The sequence below is a fragment of the Bombina bombina genome, chromosome 9, assembly GCF_027579735.1.
Source record: "Bombina bombina isolate aBomBom1 chromosome 9, aBomBom1.pri, whole genome shotgun sequence".
Classification (NCBI taxonomy): Eukaryota; Metazoa; Chordata; class Amphibia; order Anura; family Bombinatoridae; genus Bombina; species Bombina bombina.
The window spans coordinates 258,173,172-258,199,846 of NC_069507.1; the positions used below are offsets into that span (position 1 = coordinate 258,173,172).

Genomic DNA, 26,675 nt, shown 5'->3' on the forward strand with positions numbered 1-26,675 from the left:
CTATTTCCTGTCATGTAGTACTAATGTTATACATTTGCAAGAGCAGTAGATGGCAGCACTATTTACTGTCATGTAGTAATAATGTTATTCATTTGCAAGAGCAGTAGATGGCAGCACTATTTACTGTCATGTAGTACTAATGTTATTCATTTGCAAGAGCACTAGATGACAGCACTATTTACTGTCATGTAGTAATAATGTTATACATTTGCAAGAGCACTAGATGGCAGCACTATTTACTGTCATGTAGTAATAATGTTATACATTAACAAGAGCACTAGATGGCAGCACTATTTACTGTCATGTAGTAATAATGTTATACATTAGCAAGAGCACTAGATGGCAGCACTATTTACTGTCATGTAGTAATAATGTTATACATTAGCAAGAGCACTAGATGGCAGCACTATTTACTGTCATGTAGTAATAATGTTATACATTAGCAAGAGCACTAGATGGCAGCACATTTTCCTGTCATTTAGTAAGAATGTTATTCATTTGCAAGAGTACTAGATGGCAGCACTAATACTGTCATGTAGTAATAATGTTATACATTTGCAAGAGCACTAGATGGCAGCACTATTTACTGTCATGTAGTAATAATGTTATACATTTGCAAGAGCACTGGATGGCAGCACTATTTACTGTCATGTAGTAATAATGTTATACATTAGCAAGAGCACTAGATGGCAGCACTATTTACTGTCATGTAGTAATAATGTTATACATTAGCAAGAGCACTAGATGGCAGCACTATTTACTGTCATGTAGTAATAATGTTATACATTAGCAAGAGCACTGGATGGCAGCACTATTTACTGTCATGTAGTAATAATGTTATACATTAGCAAGAGCACTAGATGGCAGCACTATTTACTGTCATGTAGTAATAATGTTATTCATTTGCAAGAGCACTAGATGGCAGCACTATTTACTGTCATGTAGTAATAATGTTATACATTAGCAAGAGCACTAGATGGCAGCACTATTTACTGTCATGTAGTAATAATGTTATTCATTTGCAAGAGCACTAGATGGCAGCACTATTTACTCTCATGTAGTAATAATGTTATTCATTTGCAAGAGCACTAGATGGCAGCACTATTTACTGTCATGTAATAATAATGTTATACATTAGCAAGAGCACTAGATGGCAGCACTATTTACTGTCATGTAGTAATAATGGTATACATTAGCAAGAGCACTAGAGGGCAGCACTATTTCCTGTCATATAGTACTAATGTTATACATTAGCAAGAGCACTAGATGGCAGCACTATTTACTGTCATGTAGTAATAATGTTATTCATTTGCAAGAGCACTAGATGGCAGCACTATTTACTGTCATGTAGTAATAATGTTATACATTAGCAAGAGCACTAGATGGCAGCACTATTTACTGTCATGTAGTAATAATGTTATTCATTTGCAAGAGCACTAGATGGCAGCACTATTTACTCTCATGTAGTAATAATGTTATTCATTTGCAAGAGCACAAGATGGCAGCACTATTTACTGTCATGTAGTAATAATGTTATACATTAGCAAGAGCACTAGATGGCAGCACTATTTACTGTCATGTAGTAATAATGTTATACATTAGCAAGAGCACTAGATGACAGCACTATTTACTGTCATGTAGTAATAATGTTATACATTTGCAAGAGCACTAGATGGCAGCACTATTTACTGTCATGTAGTAATAATGTTATACATTAGCAAGAGCACTAGATGGCAGCACTATTTACTGTCATGTAGTAATAATGTTATTCATTTGCAAGGACACTAGATGGCAGCACTATTTACTGTCATGTAGTAATAATGTTATACATTAGCAAGAGCACTAGATGGCAGCACTATTTACTGTCATGTAGTAATAATGTTATACATTAGCAAGAGCACTAGATGACAGCACTATTTACTGTCATGTAGTAATAATGTTATACATTAGCAAGATCACTAGATGGCAGCACTATTTACTGTCAAGTAGTAATAATGTTATACATTAGCAAGAGCACTAGATGGCAGCACTATTTACTGTCATGTAGTAATAATGTTATACATTAGCAAGAGCACTAGATGGCAGCACTATTTACTGTCATGTAGTAATAATGTTATACATTAGCAAGAGCACTAGATGGCAGCACTTTTTCCTGTCATGTAATAATAATGTTATACATTAGCAAGAGCACTAGAGGGCAGCACTATTTCCTGTCATGTAGTACTAATGTTATACATTTGCAAGAGCAGTAGATGGCAGCACTATTTACTGTCATGTAGTAATAATGTTATTCATTTGCAAGAGCAGTAGATGGCAGCACTATTTACTGTCATGTAGTACTAATGTTATTCATTTGCAAGAGCACTAGATGACAGCACTATTTACTGTCATGTAGTAATAATGTTATACATTTGCAAGAGCACTAGATGGCAGCACTATTTACTGTCATGTAGTAATAATGTTATACATTAACAAGAGCACTAGATGGCAGCACTATTTACTGTCATGTAGTAATAATGTTATACATTAGCAAGAGCACTAGATGGCAGCATTATTTACTGTCATGTAGTAATAATGTTATACATTAGCAAGAGCACTAGATGGCAGCACTATTTACTGTCATGTAGTAATAATGTTATACATTAGCAAGAGCACTAGATGGCAGCACATTTTCCTGTCATTTAGTAAGAATGTTATTCATTTGCAAGAGTACTAGATGGCAGCACTAATACTGTCATGTAGTAATAATGTTATACATTTGCAAGAGCACTAGATGGCAGCACTATTTACTGTCATGTAGTAATAATGTTATACATTTGCAAGAGCACTGGATGGCAGCACTATTTACTGTCATGTAGTAATAATGGTATACATTAGCAAGAGCACTAGAGGGCAGCACTATTTCCTGTCATATAGTACTAATGTTATACATTAGCAAGAGCACTAGATGGCAGCACTATTTACTGTCATGTAGTAATAATGTTATTCATTTGCAAGAGCACTAGATGGCAGCACTATTTACTGTCATGTAGTAATAATGTTATACATTGGCAAGAGCACTAGATGGCAGCACTATTTACTGTCATGTAGTAATAATGTTATTCATTTGCAAGAGCACTAGATGGCAGCACTATTTACTCTCATGTAGTAATAATGTTATTCATTTGCAAGAGCACAAGATGGCAGCACTATTTACTGTCATGTAGTAATAATGTTATACATTAGCAAGAGCACTAGAATGCAGCACTATTTACTGTCATGTAGTAATAATGTTATACATTAGCAAGAGCACTAGATGACAGCACTATTTACTGTCATGTAGTAATAATGTTATACATTTGCAAGAGCACTAGATGGCAGCACTATTTACTGTCATGTAGTAATAATGTTATACATTAGCAAGAGCACTAGATGGCAGCACTATTTACTGTCATGTAGTAATAATGTTATTCATTTGCAAGGACACTAGATGGCAGCACTATTTACTGTCATGTAGTAATAATGTTATTAATTTGCAAGAGCACTAGATGGCAGCACTAATACTGTCATGTAGTAATAATGTTATACATTAGCAAGAGCACTAGATGACAGCACTATTTACTGTCATGTAGTAATAATGTTATACATTAGCAAGAGCACTAGAGGGCAGCACTATTTACTGTCATGTAGTAATAATGTTATACATTAGCAAGAGCACTAGATCGCAGCACTATTTACTGTCATGTAGTAATAATGTTATACATTAGCAAGAGCACTAGATGGCAGCACTATTTACTGTCATGTAGTAATAATGTTATACATTAGCAAGAGCACTAGATGGCAGCACTATTTACTGTCATGTAGTAATAATGTTATACATTAGCAAGAGCACTAGATGGCAACACTATTTACTATCATGTAGTAATAATGTTATACATTAGCAAGAGCACTAGATGGCAGCACTATTTACTGTCATGTAGTAATAATGTTATACATTAGCAAGAGCACTAGATGGCAGCACTATTTACTGTCATGTAGTAATAATGTTATACATTAGCAAGAGCACTAGATGGCAGCACTATTTACTGTCATGTAGTAATAATGTTATACATTAGCAAGAGCACTAGATGGCAGCACTATTTACTGTCATGTAGTACTAATGTTATACATTAGCAGGAGCACTAGATGGCAGCACTATTTACTGTCATGTAGTAATAATGTTATACATTAGCAGGAGCACTAGATGGCAGCACTATTTACTGTCATGTAGTAATAATGTTATACATTAGCAAGAGCACTAGATGGCAGCACTATTTACTGTCATGTAGTAATAATGTTATTAATTTGCAAGAGCACTAGATGGCAGCACTATTTCCTGCCATGTAGTGGCGCAGACCGAGCGATTTCTTCAACACAGAGAATCATGGGAAAGAAGAAAATTTGATAATGGAAGTAAATTAGAAACTTTTTTTTATAAATGGTTTGTTCTGTCTTAGTCACCAAAGACATTTTTTGAGTTTCATATTCTTTTAACCCTTTGAGTGCTAAGCACTTTCCCGTGCATAACGTGAAGCCCCGGCGATGCCTGTATGCAGGCCCGATCGCTGGGGTATGAGCGGGTGGGAGCCCCCAGATCTCCCTCAAGGTGGGAGAGTGCTGGTGACGGCTCAGTGGGAAACTCTGCGACGGCTCAGAGCCGCCGTTAGCACTCAAGGGGTTAATATTCTTGGTATTACTGTTCTTTGTAATTTTTTAATCTACTTTATCTTACTTTTCTATTTGCCCCCAGTTGCACATGATACTAAACAGTTTATATAGGACCCAATTTAGTGAAACATTAAAATGATTTTAATCTCTACGGTTTACGCATGGCTCTACCCTAATTATTAGTTTACTGACTACATTTGCATTGTGAAATTCAGTATTAAGTTTTTTTAAATAATAGATTTATTTTAAATAAACAAAACGTGCATGTGAAAAAGTGGTTCCTTCATCATCCGGTGGATTTATTATGTTAAGTTTTATTCTCTAAAAAAACTATAATTTCAGACAGTAACTGCATTAATATCCAGTAATGCCTTGTTTATTAAATTAATGATGTCATAAGTCACTTTTTTATCATTCTATTAATGATGTAATCTATGATGTCAGCAAAAAGTTATAAATTCAGCATATTGAAGTTTTAAAAAACCTTTGAGTAATGGAGTAAATGCATAAACCTGTGTATTGCCTTGTTTCTAAGTGTCCATCAACAAACTGACATATTATAGGACATCAGGCAAAAGATTGTCCACGCTAGTCAGTGTTTTTAAAAGTTTATTTGGTCATTGAATACTCCCATTTCTGGTCACAAAATAACAAAAAAGAGAAAGAACATCTGATGACACAAATTGAACTTGTAGCACGCAGCAATATTCTAATCTGTAATAATAATAACTAAATTAAAAACCTTATGAAAATGTTAGACACAACTATTTTTTTGTATAAGAATTTATTACATTTGTGTTTAGAGTAATTCACCAACTTAAGATGTATAGTAAGGAGAGAAGAAATATAAAGTATGGTTTAGTTGGCAGCGATGGTGTTCTGGATCCAGGAGACGTAGTTGCAGACCTTGGTGTAGACACCAGGATAGTTCTTGAGAGCACAGCCATAGCCCCAGGAGACAATACCCTGCAGCTGTCCGTTACACACCACAGGTCCACCAGAGTCACCCTGCAGGAACAGGAAAGATTGATATACTAATTGCACAAGCTTCTATCAGAGACAATATGACTGTTGACATGACTTGAAACAAAAGTTAAAGTACAAAATACTTGGGGACAATTCCTACTTAAAATTATTTCATTTTATTTTTCAAAACATAAAAATACATATTTTTGTGTTTCTAGATATTTTAAGACATTTTACAAAGCAGCCACTAAATTAAGAATTGTCTTCTGTCAACATTAAGGATATAGATTTGCACGTAATAATTATTTCAAAATGCAGTTCTATAGTTCATGGCAGAATACAGGACAAATAATGAGGACTATTCTACAAGCTGAGCTCAAGCGATAAAGCCAGGTGCGCTATCTTGTGCTTTGACAGGAACTAAAAATAGCGTAAATCTAGTATTACCAATAGATGGTAAAAAAAAGGTTATAAAAGAATCTTTACGTTGCTGACATTTTTTTGTAAGCGCTATACATTTAATAGAGTACAGCGAGCGCTATTAGAAGTGTTGCGCTCAAGCTCAAAAGTAAATAGTGCTGAAAATGCTGCACTTTTGTAGACCTAATGTAACATTTTTTCTTATAAATATGCATTTTAAAAGATAACAATATATTAACTAATGTATTTCAGTTATACTTATGCATATTGAATGTAAAATAAAGGTTTGTTTTTTAACAAAAAGTTTTATCAGCAATTTTTAACACCAATGGTATATCATAAGGTGCTGGAATGTGAAACGCTTAAATGTGTATTTGTATGCGTGTGTGTAAGTGTTTATATTTATATATATATATATATATATGTGTGTGTATATGTATATATATGTATTTATGTATTGTGTATGTATGTATAGGAGCAATGTTTTTAACAAAGATTTCATTTCAGCACCATAGTATATAACTAAGTTAAAATCTCCACTATTTTAGCTGACACAAGCTTTTCAGAGTGCCCCCATAAAAGTCTATTATGTGAAGGATTTAGCGCACCCTGCTATCCGACATCCAGATGTTTGCACGCTTGAACAATAAAAAAAAATACTTAAATCTTGTAAAATGAGACCAAAACTAAAAGTGCTACTGATTTATCTTGTAATCTGTATGTATAGTACAAAAAAAGTTTTTATACAATAGACTAAATTTGTTGTAAAACCAACATAACTCGCCTATTCATAGAGAAACTATAAAAGTCAAGTTTATGCAGTGGTAGGAGGAGTTACCTGGCAGGAATCCTTGCCTCCTTCCAGATATCCAACACAGATCATGTTGTTGGTGATCTCACCGGGGTAGGCATTGCTACACTGGGTACTAGTCAGAACGGGAGCGTCCACGCACTGCAGGAGATCTGGGGAGTTGGCTGTAAACAATGGTGAGAATAATTAAGCATATTCAAATTTATTCTGATGTAGAAATACATACCTCTAATTAAACACAATGGTCCCCATTTAAGAAGGTGTGGGCAGAAAAATACCCATGCAGGGACATTTTCTGTCAAATTAAACTACAGTTATGGAGCATCATCTGGTGGTAGTTAAAGACTGTGTTATGCAATCCTGTCCTCTGCTCATCTTCCCCACCTCAGATGGTATAGAGGATTGGCAGTTGTAGGCTCATATGAATAAGACTTCACCATAAGATCTCTGAATCCTGATCCATTTAAAATAATACTCACTAACGGCTGTATTACACTGTACATGAAACCCACCCATATGAGGTTTTATCTCTTGTACCAGCCTCCTTACAAGTAGGAAAATAACAGGACAAGCACACACCTTTGGGAGATGTCCCAAATAACTTGTAACAGATAAACTTATGTGCACACCTGGAGGACCTCCGTTTTCAGGGTCCTAGTATATAACCTCCTTACAAGTGCCATTTCAGCTATAAAATATTTCCCTCCCTAGAACCTTCTTCCCACATTTTCAGCCAGATTACATGCAATGGTAGTAACCTTCCAATCAATGCTAAATTAACAAAATATAAAACATATATAAGTAATTATCTGTGGGAATAGACTTCTGAGTTCAGAGACATCGAATTGCTGGATCATAAATTAGTGTGAAGTAAAAAAAAGAGTTGGAATCTATGACCATTTTAAGGTAATGTTTAAATGAATTAACATTTAGATATTTTCAAATAGAATAAATCAATTTTATTTCAAATTTTACACCAACCATAAATTTGACATTTCTTTCTCACTGGTATCATCTTCTGTTTCCCTCCTTTTCCTTTAGACTTGAGAACCTCTTTAGCTGAATATTGCTTTGTATAAAAGTGAATCTACCACTGATTGTGGTCCATTCTTGCACAAATGTAACAACAAATGTATTAATTGCCAATATAGGAATTCTACTCTACCCCCTATGTACCTTTGTAGAGCATTATGTAAAATATTGGAACTTTATAAATAACACATAATAATAATAATAATAATAATGGAATTCTTAAGAGAGGTAATAATATTGTATATGTTATTGATGGGTTTACTCACTTCCGCTGCTGAGAGTATTTCCCCAGCCAGAGATCAGACAGCTGGTGCCAGCGGCGGCACACCCAGAGGGCAGAGCCACAGAGTTCACATAGGAGTTGAGAGTAGCAGGAGAGGCGAGCTTGATGAGCATGATGTCATTGTCCAGGGTCCAGGAGTTGTAACCAGAATGTCTGATGACCTTGGCAGAATTGATGAACTGCTCAGTGCCTTCACTGACAAAAATGTTGTGTTCTCCCAGTCTGACCTGGATGCTTCTGCAAAGGGGATAATTCAAATAATCATGAAAAATGCATATCAGTTGTACTAAATAAGGAAAGTACCTACTTTTAGGGGCCGATTTATGAAAGTGCGAGCGGACATGATACGATGTAGCGTATCATGTCCACTGCACATCGATAAATGCTGACAGCATACGCTTTCGGCATTTATCATTGCATCAGCAGTTCTTGTGAAGTCTTTTAGGACAATGTTGAATATAAGAATCAAATGCTATAACCACTTTCTATCCTCTCTCTCCCCTCCATGTCATCCTCTCTCTTTTTCTCTGTCTCTTTTGTTCTCTCTCCTTTCCCCTCTCTTGTTCTCTGCCTCCCTTTCTTACTCGTCTTTCTCTGTCTCTTTCTCTCTTACTCGCTATTTCTATCTATCTAAAATAGTTTTTAGAGTGGTGAGACTTTAGTAAATGTGTAACACTCTCCCATTCTCAGATATGTCACCAAATCTTTATATTCTTTCAATCCTTCCACAAAAGGGTGTGTGGGGGTCTCAGCTGAGGATGGGCCCATCATTTTAGAGGGCCGTACCACTACTTCAACCACAATGACCAATTTTTTGGCTCAATAACTGTCACTGTATTTAATTTAAAAATACTTTCAATTGTTAAGACAGTCACCTGGTGGCAGTAGAGAACACCAAGGAACAGAATTTTGAGTACTATATATATATGAGGAATATATATGAGATCTGCAGGGGAGGAGACTGTGATTGTATTTTATATCTGCTGGGGATTAGCGATTAAAGAATTATACATGTAGTCGGCATGACGCAGAGAGAGCTGTAGGGTGAGACATATTCAAGATGGTTATTGGCTTTAGATAAAACAAGTATCTTATTTGCTATTTCCAGGAGACACTGCAGGTGATCTTTCATTAGTCAAGTATCATTTGTGGTATCCCCTTTAACTCTTAATGTGTCTGGTGTATCAATAGGACATAGGAACTGAGGGCACATACGTGTTTTGCTGCAATGGTTAAACCATCTGTAGTACTATTATTTTCATTTTCTTCATTATATTGCACAATGACTCTATATTATTATTATTCTTTATTTATAAAGCGCCGACAGATTCCGCAGCGCTTCCCATGGGTACAAGGATAACAGTAAAGTGGAGAAACAATACGATAAGGCACAAATACAGGGGGAATTGAGGGCCCTATTCCCGTGGGAACTAACAATTGAAATCTCACTCTCTGAGAGGAAAACGTTAAAAGCCGTCAAATGCATTAATAGGCAGGTAAAAAATAGTATGTTTTATCCCTGACTTTTTAAAAAGACACATTAATGGCATAAAGAAAAGTATGCAAAGCCCTAAAACTACATCCTGATTTCTGCATTCCCTCATGATAGTAGGTAATCCTAATTGTGTGCTTGGTTTCACATCAAGAAAAACCAAACGATAAATCCTCTCACCATGGCATTGTCATATGCTCAAAGCTGTCTTTTTAAAATGCTTTTATATTTATTTTGTGACTACAAAGCTAGAGTTTGATATAAATATATATACAGTATATATAGAATTTTATATCATTTATATTTATATTTATGTTTGTGGTCATCTCGGAATACTCCAGAGGTCACTTTATAACTAAGAAACATGATACAGATATGTAAATGAGGCAGCATAACCGTAAAAAGCTGAATAGAAAATATCACATTAACTTCTCCACAGATGGAAGATCTTTCACTTGACTCTCATTTCCATGGTGAAAAAAACAGCCAATCATCTTCCTCACACTTTCCTTTACTGCAATCTTAATGTATTTTGCTGAAATCTCACAAGATTTAATAGTAACCTTCATTGGACTGCGGAGCAAAATAATGTAATTGTTGATTTTTTTTTTAACCAACTTAAACTCTTGAACAAATAAAGGCAACTATGTGATCTATAATGTGTTAATTACTTGATACTGACAATACCATATATTTATATTTTCCATGAGAGAATAATATATAATTGTGTCTTTGGAGCATTGTCTTAACCTGATCAGATCTGCAGACCAGTCGGCTGGATCTAGGATATCTGGGTAGATGCACCAGATATTAGCAGTTATTGCAAATAATGTAATGAATAATGAAGTACGGAAGCTTACAATAGACTACATGATCCATCAACCTGCATGTAATGTATATTTATACAATCCATAACTTACGCTTTGTAGCAGTGAGCAGCAGACACAACCCACTGGCTGTTAATCAGGGACCCACCACAGAAATGGTAACCGGAGTTCAGGGACACCTGGAATGGAAGAGCGTTCTTACCACAGGTGTAACCTCCTACGATCTTATCATCATCCAATGCAGCTGAGAAAAGGAGGAATAAGCAGGGTGAGATGCCTTAAACATATAACAGGTATCATATATCATGTTAAGGCTCTTACAAGTTTGTTGTTAGTTAATTGTACTTACAGGGACAGTAAAGTTCAAATTAAACTTTCATGATTCAGACAGAGGGCTCCATTTATCAAGCTGCCTGTGCAGCTTAGGAGCGCTTCAGTGCACACTCACATGAGCGAGCTTGTAGACAATAGTTAATAAGTAGTGGTCATCAGAACGCAGTTTCTCAAACTGTACACCAGCTCTTAGCTAGTGAATTAAAATCACCCTTGACAAGTCTAAGGCCTAGATTTAGAGTTTGGCGGTAGCCGTGAAAACCAGCGTTAGAGGCTCCTAACGCTGGTTTTAGGCTACCGCCGGTATTTGGAGTCAGTCAGGAAAGGGTCTAACGCTCACTTTCCAGCCGCGACTTTTCCATACCGCAGATCCCCTTACGTCAATTGCGTATCCTATCTTTTCAATGGGATCTTTCTAACTCCGGTATTTAGAGTCGTGGCTGAAGTGAGCGTTAGAAATCTAACGAAAAAACTCCAGCCGCAGAAAAAAGTCAGTAGTTAAGAGCTTTCTGGGCTAACGACGGTTCATAAAGCTCTTAACTACTGTGCTCTAAAGTACACTAACACCCATAAACTACCTATGTACCCCTAAACCAAGGTCCCCCCACATCGCCGCCACTCTATTAAAATTTTTTAACCCCTAATCTGCCGACCGCCACCTACGTTATACTTATGTACCCCTAATCTGCTGCCCCTAACACCGCCGACCCCTATATTATATTTATTAACCCCTAATCTGCCCCCCTCAATGTCGCCTCCACCTGCCTACACTTATTAACCCCTAATCTGCCGAGCGGACCGCACCGCTACTATAATAAAGTTATTAACCCCTAATCCGCCTCACTCCCGCCTCAATAACCCTATAATAAATAGTATTAACCCTTAATCTGCCCTCCCTAACATCGCCGACACCTAACTTCAATTATTAACCCCTAATCTGCCGACCGAATCTCGCCGCTACTGTAATAAATGGATTAACCCCTAAAGCTAAGTCTAACCCTAACCCTAACACCCCCTAACTTAAATATAATTTAAATCTAACGAAATAAATTAACTCTTATTAAATAAATTATTCCTATTTAAAGCTAAATACTTACCTGTAAAATAAACCCTAATATAGCTACAATATAAATTATAATTATATTATAGCTATTTTAGGATTTATATTTATTTTACAGGTAACTTTGTATTTATTTTAACCAGGTACAATAGCTATTAAATAGTTAAGAACTATTTAATAGCTAAAATAGTTAAAATAATTACAAAATTACCTGTAAAATAAATCCTAACCTAAGTTACAATTAAACCTAACACTACACTATCAATAAATAAATTAAATAAAATACCTACAATTACCTACAATTAAACCTAACACAACACTATCAGTACATTAATTAAATACAATACCTACAAATAACTACAATTAAATAAACTAACTAAAGTACAAAAAATAAAAAAGAACTAAGTTACAAAAAATAAAAAAATATTTACAAACATTAGAAAAATATTACAACAATTTTAAACTAATTACACCTACTCTAAGCCCCCTAATGAAATTACAAAGCCCCCCAAAATAAAAAAATGCCCTACCCTATTCTAAATTACAAAAGTTCAAAGCTCTTTTACCTTACCAGCCCTGAACAGGGCCCTTTGCGGGGCATGCCCCAAGAAATTCAGCTCTTTTGCCTGTAAAAAAACACATACAATACCCCCCCCCCAACATTACAACCCACCACCCACATACCCCTAATCTAACCCAAACCCCCCTTAAATAAACCTAACACTAAGCCCCTGAAGATCTTCCTACCTTATCTTCACCTCACCGGGTATCACCGATCGGTCCTGGCTCCAAAATCTTCATCCAACCCAAGCGGGGGCTGGCGATCCATAATCCTGCGGCTGAAGAGGTCCAGAAGAGGCTCCAAAGTCTTCATCCTATCCGGGAAGAAGAGGCGATCCAGACCGGCAACCATTTTGATCCAAGCGGCATCTTCTATCTTCATCCGATGAGGAACGGCTCCATCGTGAAGACCTCCAGCGCGGATCAATCTTCTTCTTCGGAACAGCCAATAGAATGCGAGCTCAATCTGATTGGCTGATCGGATCAGCCAATCGGATTGAACTTGATTCTGATTGGCTGATTCCATCAGCCAATCAGAATTTTCCTACCTTAATTCCGATTGGCTGATAGAATCCTATCAGCCAATCGGAATTCGAGGGACGCCATCTTGGATGACGTCCCTTAAAGGAACTGTCATTCGTCGGGAAGTCGTCGGTGAAGATGGATGTTCCGCGTCGGCGGGATGAACATGGATCCGGAAGAAAGAAGATTGAAGATGCCGCTTGATAGAAGACTTCAGCCGGATCATGGACCTCTTCAGCTCCCGCTTGGATGAAGACTTCATCCGGATCATGGACCTCTTCAGCTCCCGCTTGGATGAAGACTTCAGCCGGATCATGGACCTCTTCAGCTCCCGCTTGGATGAAGACTTCAGTCGGATCATGGACATCTTCAGCCCCCCGCTTGGGCTTGGATCAAGACATCAGAGGAACTCTTCTGGATCGATCGGTGAACCCGGCGTGGTGAAGATAAGGTAGGAAGATCTTCAGGGGCTTAGTGTTAGGTTTATTTAAGGGGGGTTTGGGTTAGATTAGGGGTATGTGGGTGGTGGGTTGTAATGTTGGGGGGGGGTATTGTATGTTTTTTTTTACAGGCAAAAGAGCTGAATTTTTTGGGGCATGCCCCGCAAAGGGCCCTTTTAAGGGCTGGTAAGGTAAAAGAGCTTTGAACTTTTGTAATTTAGAATAGGGTAGGGCATTTTTTTATTTTGGGGGTCTTTGTTATTTTATTAGGGGGCTTAGAGTAGGTGTAATTAGTTTAAAATTGTTGTAATTTTTTTCTAATGTTTGTAAATATTTTTTTATTTTTTGTAACTTAGTTCTTTTTTATTTTTTGTACTTTAGTTAGTTTATTTAATTGTATTTATTTGTAGGAATTGTATTTAATTTATTTATTGATAGTGTAGTGTTAGGTTTAATTGTAGATAATTGTAGGTATTTTATTTAATTAATTTATTGATAGTGTAGTGTTAGGTTTAATTGTAACTTAGGTTAGGATTTATTTTACAGGTAATTTTGTAATTATTTTAACTAGGTAACTATTAAATAGTTATTAACTATTTAATAGCTATTGTACCTGGTTAAAATAATTACAAAGTTGCCTGTAAAATAAATATTAATCCTAAAATAGCTACAATGTAATTATAATTTATATTGTAGCTATATTAGGGTTTATTTTACAGGTAAGTATTTAGCTTTAAATAGGAATAAGTTATTTAATAAGAGTTAATTTATTTCGTTAGAATAAAATTATATTTAATTTAGGGGGGTGTTAGGGTTAGGGTTAGAATTAGCTTTAGGGGTTAAAAAATTTATTAGAGTAGCGGTGAGCTCCGATCGGCAGATTAGGGGTTAATACTTGAAGTTAGGTGTCGGCAATGTTAGGGAGGGCAGATTAGGGGTTAATACTATTTATTATAGGGTTATTGAGGCGGGAGTGAGGCGGATTAGGGGTTAATACATTTATTATAGTAGCGCTCAGGTCCGGTCGGCAGATTAGGGGTTAATAAGTGTAGTTAGGTGGAGGCGACGTTGGGGGCGGCAGATTAGGGGTTAATAAATATAATATAGGGGTCGGCGGTGTTAGGGGCAGCAGATTAGGGGTACATAGGGATAATGTAAGTAGCGGCGGTTTACGGAGCGGCAGATTAGGGGTTAAAAAAAATATGCAGGTGTCAGCGATAGCGGGGGCGGCAGATTAGGGGTTAATAAGTGTAAGGTTAGGGGTGTTTAGACTCGGGGTACATGTTAGGGTGTTAGGTGCAGACGTAGGAAGTGTTTCCTCATAGGAAACAATGGGGCTGCGTTAGGAGCTGAACGCAGCTTTTTTGCAGGTGTTAGGTTTTTTTTCAGCTCAAACAGCCCCATTGTTTCCTATGGGGGAATCGTGCACGAGCACGTTTTTGAGGCTGGCCGCGTCCGTAAGCACCGCTGGTATCTAGAGTTGCAGTGGCGTTAAATTATGCTCTACGCTCCCTTTTTGGAGCCTAACGCACTGAAAACCAAGCCATTCTGTGAACTCTAAATACCAGCGGTATTTAAAAGGTGCGTCCAGAAAAAAGCACGCGTAGCTAACGCACCCCCTTGGCCGCAAAACTCTAAATCTAGGCGTAACTGATTAACAGCCCCTGCTCATGCGTGATTGGGCCCTGCTCATGTGTTATTGGCCCCTGCTCATGCGCGATTGGCCCCTGCTCATGCGCGATTGGCCTTGCATGAGCAGAGGGTGGCATTGCACCATCAGTCACTTGCACAATATTAAATACCACAAAGCTGGGTAGACAGATTTTCAGAAGCGAACCTTGTCCGCCCGCTCATTGTTAAATAGGGTCCAGAACACGCAATTTTAAACAAAACTATAGTTTAATTGTATTATATAATTTGCTTTATTCTCTCAGTATAATTTGATGAAAAGCATACCTAGTGGGCTTAGGAACAGAAGTGCAGTAATGGGAGTTAGATACTTATTGTGGGCTGCACATATATGCTTCTTTTTATTGACTCACTTTATGTGTTCATCTGGCTCCCAGTAGGGAATTGCTGATCCTTCAACAAAAAAATACTAACTGAATGAAGCAAATTAGATAATAAAAGTAAATTCTTTTAGAATAAAAAAAAATGTGTTTCTTGTTCTTTAAATATTGTTTATAACATTATAATTCTGTAAATTTATCACTTTGACAATTGATTTGATTTTCAAATGCGTTTTTCACATTTTATCCAAAATAAGTAAATGAACAATCTGTTACTTGAGCTGGTGACAAGTGAGACAAGAGTCATGCAAATTATATATTGAGTAAAGGAATCCTGCATTTTGGTGTAAATCCATATCAATTATTACTCTTTTGAATAATTTTGGCTGAATAAATTGTGTTGGCAAATAAGCTCTAATATTGTAAACCAGGGGCATAAAGTATATTTACTAACTTATTAACTCATAGTACTTGTTAGTGATGAATTCCTTTAGCATACGGCATCTCAATGATCTCATTGCTTCCTCTAATGCATGAGTGAAAGTTTTGGATGTTTTGTTAAAAATAAACCATTGTGGCTGCAAATTTTCACTCTCAGCAAATGTTAAATCATTGCCAAATTATTTTAGTTTTTCTAATCTTAACCTTCCTTTTACTGAATGTAACATTAGCATAAACTTGGGTGTAAGTTTAAGAAATTTATCATTCAAATACAATATTCAAATGTTATATTTAGAATTTAAATGTTAACAACAGTTCATGTGAAATATTTTACCAGTAAAATGCCAAATGTAAAAGAAAAACTGCATTTACCCACTCATACTTCCTGATTAAATCTAAACGTTTATTATTCAGTCCCTAGTAGAAACCAATGTATTTATGATTTATTAAAGATTAATTAACAATTATAAATGGCAGAAAAATAATCATAAAATGTTAAGCAGTTTTATATCTAATTCAGATAAGAAAAAGTATAAATATTTATTAAAGGAGCTATCTTGACTTTATGTGATAGAGAACTTACCAGCTGCTCCAAGGAGCATACAGATCAGAAGGAACTTCATGTTGACAATGGATGTTGGGTGAAGAAAAAGCTGCTTTTTATACAGTTTGTTAATCTTTATCTCCCCATATTTTCTATATTTAATGTATGCAAACAAGGTAAATAAGATACACATGACATGCAGAAGGTCATTAGAAAGTTTATCTCTGGCCTTGTATGAAGAGTTAATCACGTAGTCATGAAAACTGCACATGTTCATACAAAGCTGTAAAATTATAACCCGGGAACAGTGATGCAAGAGAGGCAATAAATCTCACTTCTGAAATACTAGAAAATATAAAAACTCTACAGTATTCGTAAATTAAGTTGTGAACTTAAATTCATCTGGGGTCCATTCATTAAGAGGGGAATGGCAGGTGAAATGAAACATTTAGATTCCCACCATTATCTATGCAGTATGAAGAACCAAACCCAGTGAGTATCTACTGCAAAAATAACTGTTAGCCCTGCACATTGCTTAGTAAATGCTGTGTACTATTCACCTAAAATAGGAGAATTGCAGGTGAATTTTATGCAGCATGTAGCAGAAACAAGCCCTTATAAAACTTTGAATTTAAATGTCTTGGATCTAACAATCTTTTTTGCTCAACTGAAACCTATACTCTCCAACATTTTATCCCTCTCTTGCACAGACCTTGTGGCCTTAGAGTAGAAGGGAGAAAGTTGTATTGTTTTCTGTGCATTATGCACTCAGCAATAACTGTGGCACACCAGACGAACCCACTATCTTCAGAGATGTTAATGGGCTGCTGAATGTCAGTAGAGGAAATCATGCACCCATGCTGACTTCCTATATTATAAATTCATTATCATGGCATACAACTCTGCCCTCAGCCTGGCCAAACAAATCTATTTTTCCTCCCCTGTGCCATCTCACACATCCAACCCCAGAAGGATGTTCTCAACCTTTAACTACCTTCCACGTCCACCTGCACCTCTACCCACTACCAAACTCACTGCTCAGATTATTGCGGATCACTTCAAAAATAAAATGGACACAATTAGAAAAGACATCTCTCCATCATACCCCTCAAACCCAGCCCTACTACTCACCTCTTCTACTAAAACACGTTCTGCTACTTTACCCTGTAACAGAGTAAGACGTCCTCATATTCCTTCTTCTCATTTCACAACCTGTCCACTTGACCCTATTCATTCACGACTTCTTTCCTCTCTCTCTGTCTGCTTCTCTAAACCCTGCCCAAACTTATCTCTTTAACTATTCTCTCACCACTGGCACATTTCCTGATACACTCAAGCATGCGTCAATCACACCAGTCCTAAAAAAGCTCTCGCTTGACCCCTTCAACCTTTCTAACTATAGGCCGGTCGCCTTATTTCCCTTTGCCTCCAAATTAATTGAACGCCTATACTACAATCAACTAACTCAAGTTCTCTCAACTTATTCCTTACTTGACCCATTACAATCTGGCTTCGGCTATAACCACTCAACAGAAACTGTTCATGCTAAAGTAACAAATGATCTGCTATCAGCTAAAACAAAGGGACACTACTACTTAAATAATTATTTTGGATCTATCTGGTGCTTTTGACACAGTTAACCATCCTCTCCTCTTACAAATCCTACATTAATTTGGCATCCAAGACAAAGCCCTCTCCTTGTTTGTTTCATATCTCTCAAACCGTTAGTTTACAGTTTTCTTTAACAGCATATCCTCTGATCAATTGCCTCTATCAGTTGGAGTACAGCAAGGCTCTATATTGGCTCCCTATCTTTTATCTCTCTATACATCCTCCCTTGGAAAACAAACACACATATATATGCACACATACCCACACACATATACACACACATACACACACAGACATTGCAAAGGATTCTAAGTCTAACCCTAAAAGGTTATTTAAGTAAATAAATAGCAAAAAATCTAAGAAGGACAATATGGGTACTTTAAAATATGTAGAGGGTAGCATGATTAACAGTGACAGGGAGAAGACTTAGGTACTAATCCAGATCTTTTCTTCAGAATACACAAGAGAGGAACCAATGGAGGATGCTTTGGAACAAACTAGAACATGCCAGCCCATATCATTAACTGGGTTATGTCTAGAGGATATAAGGAACAAAATGGATAATATTAAGATAAATAAAACTCCAGGCCCAGATGGAATACACCCAAGGGTGTTACGGGAATCAGGAATTTAGCACTGTTATAGACAGCCCTCTACTCTTAATTTTTCAAGACTTATTGTCCTCAGGCATAGTATCCCAGGATTGGCGTAAAGCTGATGTGGTGCCACTCTTCAAAAGGGAAGCAGGGATAATCCAGGAAGCTATAGACCAGTTAGGTCTGACATCAATAGTGGGGAAAATATTTAAAGGGATTATAAAGGATTATATTGATGAGCATATTTGTGTAAACAAGATAATGGGGCCCATTTATCAAGCTCCGTACGGAGCTTGCGGGCCCGTGCCCGTGTTTCTGGCAAGTCTTCAGACTCGCCAGAAACACCAGTTATGCTCCATAACCCTGTCTGCCTGCTCTGAGCAGGCGGACAGGAATCGCCAGAAATAAACCCGATCGAGTATGATCGGGTTGATTGACACCTCCCTGCTGGCGGGCCATTGGCCTCGAGTCTACAGGGGGCGGCGTTACACCAGCAGCTCTTGTGAGCTGCTGGTGCAATGTTAAATGCGGAGAGCGTATTGCTCTCCGCATTCAGCGAGGTCTTGCGGACCTGATCTGCACTGTCGGATCAGGTCCGCAAGACCTTTGATAAATAGGGGCCTATGAGTTCAAATCAGCATGGTTTTATGAGAAATAGATCATGTCAAACTAATCTAATTAGATTCTATGAAGCAGTAAGTAAAAATATAGATAAAGGGGCATCAGTTGATGTGAAATACTTAGATTTTGCAAAGGTGTTTGATACAGTGCCACATGTGAGATTAATGCACACAATTAATGGACTGGGAATAGCTGAAAATGTTAGCTCATTGATAAATACCTGGATAAAAGATAGGGAGCAATAAGTAGTAGTGAATGGGTCATACTCATATTGGACAAAGGTAATCAGTGGAGTCCCCCAGAGATCAGTACTTGGCCCTGTTCTTTTTAATATTTTTGTTAAAGGGACACTGAACCCAATTTTTTTCTTTTGTTATTCAGATAGAGCATGCAATTTTAAGCAACTTTCTAATTTACACCTATTCTCAATTTTTCTTCGTTCTCTTGCTTTCTTTATTTGAAAAAGAAGGCATCTAAGCTATTTTTTGGTTCATACCATGGAAAGCACTTGTTTATTGGTGGGTGAATTTATCCACCAATCAGCAAGAACAACCCAGTTTGTTCATCAAAAATGAGCCGGCATCTTAACTTTCATTCTTGCATTTCAAATAAAGATATCAAGAGAATGAAGACAATTTGATAACAGGAGTCAATTAGAAAGTTGCTTACAATTGCATGCTCTATCTGAATCACAAAAGAAAAAAATTGGGTTCAGTGTCCCTTTAATGACTTGGAGCAAGGATTAAATAGCGACATTTCTAGTTTTGCAGATGATACTAAGTTAGGTAAGGTCATAAGTTCGGATCTGCAAAAATTAGAAATATGGGCAGATAAATGGAAAATTAGATGTAATACGGGAAAATGCAAGGTCCTACATTTTGGAAGTAAAAGTAAGCAGGCAATATATTATTTAAATGGGACAAGAATTAACCAAACAGAGGAGGAAAGGGATTTGGGAGTAGTAATAGATAACAAGCTAAAGATGGGTGCACAATGTAGGGCAGCAGCTTCAAAGGATAATACGATACTAGCATGCATTAAAAGAGGCATTGATTCAAGGGAGGAATGCATAATTCTGTCACTATATAAATCCCTGGTAAGACCTCACCTTGAGTATGGAGTGCAGTTCTCGGGACCAATCGCAGAAGGACCACAAAGCTAATAAGAGGAATGGAGAATTTAAGCTATGAGGATAGACTAGCCAAACTGGGTCTGTTTTCTCTAGAAAAAAGGCGCTTGAGATGTGACATGATTATTTTATATAAATATATTTAAGGCCCATATACAGAGATGGCAGAAGCTCTGTTTATTGCAAGAAAAATTTTGTGACAAGAGGTCACAGTTTAAGGTTGGAGGAAAAGAGACTTAATCTCCTGCAACGGAAATGTTTTTTCACTGTAAGAGCAATACAATTGTGGAACTCATTACCAAAGGAGGTAGTGAATGCCAATACCCTAGATACAATTAAAAATTGTTTGGGTACATTTCTGGCTACAAACAAAATTCATGGATAAGATTGCTTGTATTAAATGGGTCACCTTTTTGTGGGATTAATTTAAGCTCAACTGGAGCTTTTTGTAAGTATATTGGATTTGTATAGGTTAAACTCGATGGACTTCGGTCTTTTTTCAACCATATCTACTATTTTACTGTGTTACTATGTTACACCTACGCACACACATACACATACACATATACACACACGTACATACACACACACACACACACACACACACATACTCACACACATACACACTTATGCACACATGCACACACATACATATACCCTCAGACACACACATACACACATATCCTCACATTCACACATTTACACAAACATACACACCTATACTCAAGCACAAACACATATACTCAAACACACCCATGCACACACATATACTCACACACACGCACACACACACACATATACACACACACACAAACAAACACACACACATATAAACTCACACACATACATACAAACACACACACACACACATATAAACTCACTCACACAGACACAGACACAGACACTGACACACACACATACACATATACACACATACACACACATAAACACATGCACACACAGACACACATTCACTCACACACACACATATATACACACACACACATACACACACACACACATACAAACACAAACACACACATATAAACTCTCACACACACATATAAACTCACACACTCGCACACACACACACACACACACTGACACATACACATATACATACATGCACACACACACACATACAGTACACATATACACACAAAGACACACATGCACACACACACACGCAGATACACACGCACACAGACACACACGCACACACACAGACACACAAATGCAACATAATATTAATTGTAAGATAATGCTGAATAAAAACTAATGAGTGGGTTTAGTTTAAAAGTGGCAATTAGATCATTCCAAATAGTTATTTCCCTTTCTAAAGAGTAAGTAAATCAATTTTGGAGCCAATGTGTTATGACACTCCACATTCAAAAACATAATTTATGTAAGAACTTACCTGATAAATTCATTTCTTTCATATTGGCAAGAGTCCATGAGCTAGTGACATATGGGATATACAATCCTACCAGGAGGGGCAAAGTTTCCCAAACCTCAAAATGCCTATAAATACACCCCTCACCACACCCACAATTCAGTTTAACGAATAGCCAAGTAGTGGGGTGACAAAGAAAGGAGTAAAAAGCATCAAAATAAAGAATTTGGAAATAATTGTGTTTATACAAAAATAATAACCACCATAAAAAGGGTGAGTCTCATGGACTCTTGCCAATATTAAAGAAATACATTTATCAGGTAAGTTCTTACATAAATTATGTTTTCTTTCATGTAATTGGCAAGAGTCCGTGAGCTAGTGACGTATGGGATATCAATACCCAAGATGTGGAACTCCACAGAAGAGTCACTAGAGAGGGAGGGATTAAAATAATAACAGCCATTTTCCGCTGAAAAAATTAATCCACATCCCAAAATTCAAGTTTGTTCTCATAAATAAAAATAAAAAAACTTAAACATAAGCAGAGGAATCAAACTGAAACAGCTGCCTGAAGAACTTTTCTACCAAAAACTGCTTCCGAAGAAGCAAATACATCAAAATGGTAGAATTTAATAAATGTATACAAAGAAGACCAAGTAGCTGCTTTGCAAATCTGATCAACTGAAGCTTCATTCTTAAAAGCCCACAAAGTGGAGACTGATCTAGTAGAATGAGCTGTAATTCTCTGAGGCGGGGCCTGACCCGACTCCAAATAAGCCTGATGAATCAAAAGATTTAACCAAGATGCCAAGGAACTAGCAGAAGCCTTCTTAGAACCAGAAAAGACAACAAATAGACTAGAAGTCTTCCTGAAATCTTTAGTAGCTTCAACATAATATTTCAAAGCTCTTCCCACATCCAAAGAATGTAAGGATCTCTCCAAAGAATTCTTAGGATTAGGACACAAAGAAGGAACAACAATTTCTCTATTAATGTTGTTAGAATTCACAACCTTAGGTAGAAATGTAAATGAAGTCCGCAAAACTGCTTATCCTGATGGAAAATCAGAAAAGGAAATTCAGAAAAAAGAGCAGACAATTCAGAAACTCTTCTAGCAGAAGAGATTGCTAAAAGAAACAACACTTACCAAGAAAGTAGTTTAATGTCTAAAGAATGCATAGGCTCAAAAGGAGGAGCCTGTAAAGCCTTCAAAACCAAATTAAGACTCCAAGGAGGAGAAATTGATTTAATGACAGGCTTGATACTGTCATGAATTCCACTTTATCATAGTATCAATATCATCATACCACCTTAACACTCAATTACCTGTTTCACCTTCAGATATAAGGGCACGCCTACAGTGCTTCATTGCTGGTTTATTGAAGCATTATACTTCTCATGCATATCAAAAAGGACAAATGAAGGAGCACCAGGCAATTGTAGTGGAAAGATAAAACTTAACTTCTATTCCGCTCAAAGCATCTTTCAACAAATTTGCAGTAAAACACGTATATCTTAGTATTTGCACAGCATTGTATATCAGGGGTAGTGTTCCAGCTTACACGTTTTGGCAATAGCCGTAATCATAGCCTGTTGGAACTCTACCTGTGATCCATATTTAAAATGTATACAAATATTCAATTGGTTAATTGGAATATCACACACTGACTCGCACACACCCCTTACAACCTACTCTGTCTAATGTGTATATTCATTGATGCTTGGATATATTTATATGTTCTAATCACTTAATAACGATTCTGTTCTCTGCTCTCAAATAAAGGATTTCCTAACTTTTTGTGCAGTTAATTTTATTACCCAAAATTATACTATTGATTAATTTTAATTTTTGGTTCTAATACTGTGTTCTGTTAGTTTCACATAGTTCCTTTTTCTAAGGTTTGATGTATCCTTAATTTTTTTTTCTTATTTCTAAAATATGAGCTAGCTCAGATATGTGTTTTATGCCTTACTACTAATAGTATTGATTTACCCATAATATGATTTTTACTATTTGGGTTTATATTTATGTTATTTTAACCTTTCTTCGTTATTGCTCTGTTGACCTATCTGCATAGTGATTTTTTCCATTTCAATATTTATTGTTATCAATCCTTTGTTCACTTTTAGAAAAATGTGGGTTTTTAAATCACTCTTATATCCCCTTTCCTCATATATTCTCTGTCAAGATTAAATATGTTAATTCTTTGGAACATGTCCATTTCTTTTCGATTCTATTCAATAGAATTAACCCTTTATCGCCAGAAATTAATTATATCATATTCTGAATTCATGCCTGAAGGCCATCTCGTTTTTATTTTATGAATCCAAAAAACTTATTTCTGAGCTAATTTTTCATCCATACTCTGTCCCCTGTAATCTATAAACACCTTTTCTATTATAGTCCATTTCAAAGAACCTGTATTGCTGCAATGTTGATGTTTGAAATGTTGCACTAAGGTGTGGATAGGGATCCATGCTTTATGTTACTGACATGTTCCCTAATCCTTTCCCGTACCTCCCTTGTCGTGAGTCCTATGTATTGTAGGTCACACAAGGTGCATGTTAATAAATAAACAACATAAGTTTCCCTGCAATTGAGACACATTTTGTGAAAAAATCTCTCTCCTGTTACTGAGCTTCTAAAGGAGTTTCCTTCTTGAAGGAATTCACATGCTTTACATGTGAGATTGCTACAATGATAGGTTCCTTTAAATGTTAACCATGAGCTTTGTACAGTACTGCTCTTTCTTAATTTCTTAGGGGCTACTTGATTTCCTATAGATAGTCCCTTTTTAAAAGAAAATCTGCATCCTTTTTTGAGATTTTTATAAGTTTCTCATCAACCTGTAACAATGGTAAATGTTTTTGTATGATGGAATAAATGTGGTGATATTGGTTACTATATTTAGTGACAAAAGTTACTCTATCATCCTTCCTCTTTTTGGTTGACTTTTCCTTTAACAAATCTTCTCTATTTACATTAGCCACTGAGTTCTTAGCTTTTTCAATCGTTTTTGTTGTGTATCCTCTATCTTTTAATTTGTTAGTTAATATTTCTGTGTGTTTTTCATAAGTTGCCTCAGTATTACAGTTCCTTTTCAATCTTATGTACTGTCCTTTCGCTACAGAACTGAATACATGCTTTGGGTGGTTACTGTGGGCATGCAGAAGTGTGTTACCTGAAATAGGTTTAATATAGACTTCTGTTAGTATATGTCCCTCTTCATTTCCAATCAGTTCAACATCTAAGTAATGTATTTTCTTCTGTTCAAATTCACTAGTGAATTTGATGCCCACTTTGTTCGTATTCAAAAGTGCAACAAAATCCATTGCGCTATTTCTGTCTCCTTTCCAAATACATATCAGGTCATCTATAAACCTTCTGTAATAGATGATGTTCTCTTTGAGGGGGCTTTCACATCCATAGATGTGGGACAGCTCCCACAACCCCATAAAGAGGCTGGCATAGGAGGGGGCAAATTTTGCCCCATGGCTGTCCCACATCTCTGGAGGTAAAAAGCCCCCTCAAAGGAAAAGAAATTATGTGTCAGTAAGTACTCAGTCACACGTACAATATATTTACAAAACTCCTCACTATATCCTTCAATTTTGGTTATGAAAAATTCAATTGCTCTTAACCCCATATTGTGAGGAATAGACTAATATAATGATTGTACATCTATGGTTAACCACCCAAAATTGTGTTCCCATTTAACTTTCTCTATTTCCTTAAGTAACTGTTTTGTGTCACGTAAATAGCTGTTTAATTTCTTTACTATTGGTTGTAGGACTTCATCTAACCACTGTGAAAGATGTTCATTGAGTGATCCAATTCCACTTATTATTGGTCTTCCCATCATGTTTCCAACTTTGTGAATCTTAGGAAGTATATTGAATACAGGCATGACAGGATGTCCAACAATAAGGTATTCTTTATTATTTAGATCAAAATATCCCTCATCAAAACCTTCATCAATAAGATGTAACATTTCTCTCTTAAATTTAGGGGTGGGGTCAACTTCTAATTTGGTATATTGTTTATCATCTGTCAACTGTCGGTTAGCCTCCTGAATATATTGTAATTTATCCATGACAACAATTGATCCCCCCCTTATCAGCATTTCTTATCACTATTTGAGTATTTTCACCAAGTTTTTTTTATTGCTGCTTTTGATTCCTTACTGAAATTCATGCTTTTTTGATCATTTCTTCAGGTATAAGCTAGTGTGTTTAAATCTTGCTCTATCCTTTTTTGAAATGTTTCCAATATGTTTCCCCTACTCTGAATAGGATAAAATTTGGAGGGGTTGTGAAATTTCGGTAGAGCTATCTGGCAATCTTCTTGAACATGATATAAAGTCCCTTCTGCTTGTAATTCCTCAAGGGCAATTAGATCACAGGTTTCACTAAAAGTGAGTTCTGTTATATTACTCCTGCTATTATCCAGTTCAGTACTAATATCAGTTAAAACTTCCTGATCATCTGAAAAATGTTTCTTTAGGGTAATATTTCTTATTAGTTTGTTGACATCAATCAGTGTCTGAAATAAATCAAAATTCTCTGCTGGAACAAAGTTTAAACCTAATTCTAATACCCTTTTTTCCTCATTCGTCAGATGATAGGTAGACAGATTGATTACTGGGCTCAATTGTACTTGTTGTATCCTCGACCTCTCCTGGTCTGATACCTGTTTTGTTTTACAAATCCTCTGCCTCTTTCCCCCCTTCTGGTCTTTCTAGGGATTTGGGAAAAAGCCTGTACTTCATCATTATGTTCTCTAAGTATACTCTGTGGTGTGGACCTGGTGATTGGTCTGGTATGGTACCTGGGTGTATCAGTTGTCTCAGTTCTATCCTCACTAGTATATTGTGTAACATTCTCCTTAGGTCTAACTG

The 26,675-nt window shown here is 36.5% G+C and overlaps 1 protein-coding gene across 1 annotated transcript; it reads right to left on the bottom strand.

Annotated features, from left to right (window-relative positions):
* Positions 1-5,544: 5,544 nt before the first annotated feature.
* On the bottom strand, positions 5,545-16,521 carry LOC128639646 (trypsin-like). The gene is made up of 5 exons (XM_053691773.1): positions 16,467-16,521; positions 10,611-10,761; positions 8,182-8,435; positions 6,911-7,047; positions 5,545-5,694 (listed from the first exon to the last, which is right to left on the bottom strand). The coding sequence occupies exons 1-5, from the start codon at positions 16,504-16,506 to the stop codon at positions 5,545-5,547; spliced, it is 732 nt and encodes a 243-aa protein (XP_053547748.1). The 5' UTR covers positions 16,507-16,521.
* Between the last annotated feature and the right edge of the window lie 10,154 nt (positions 16,522-26,675).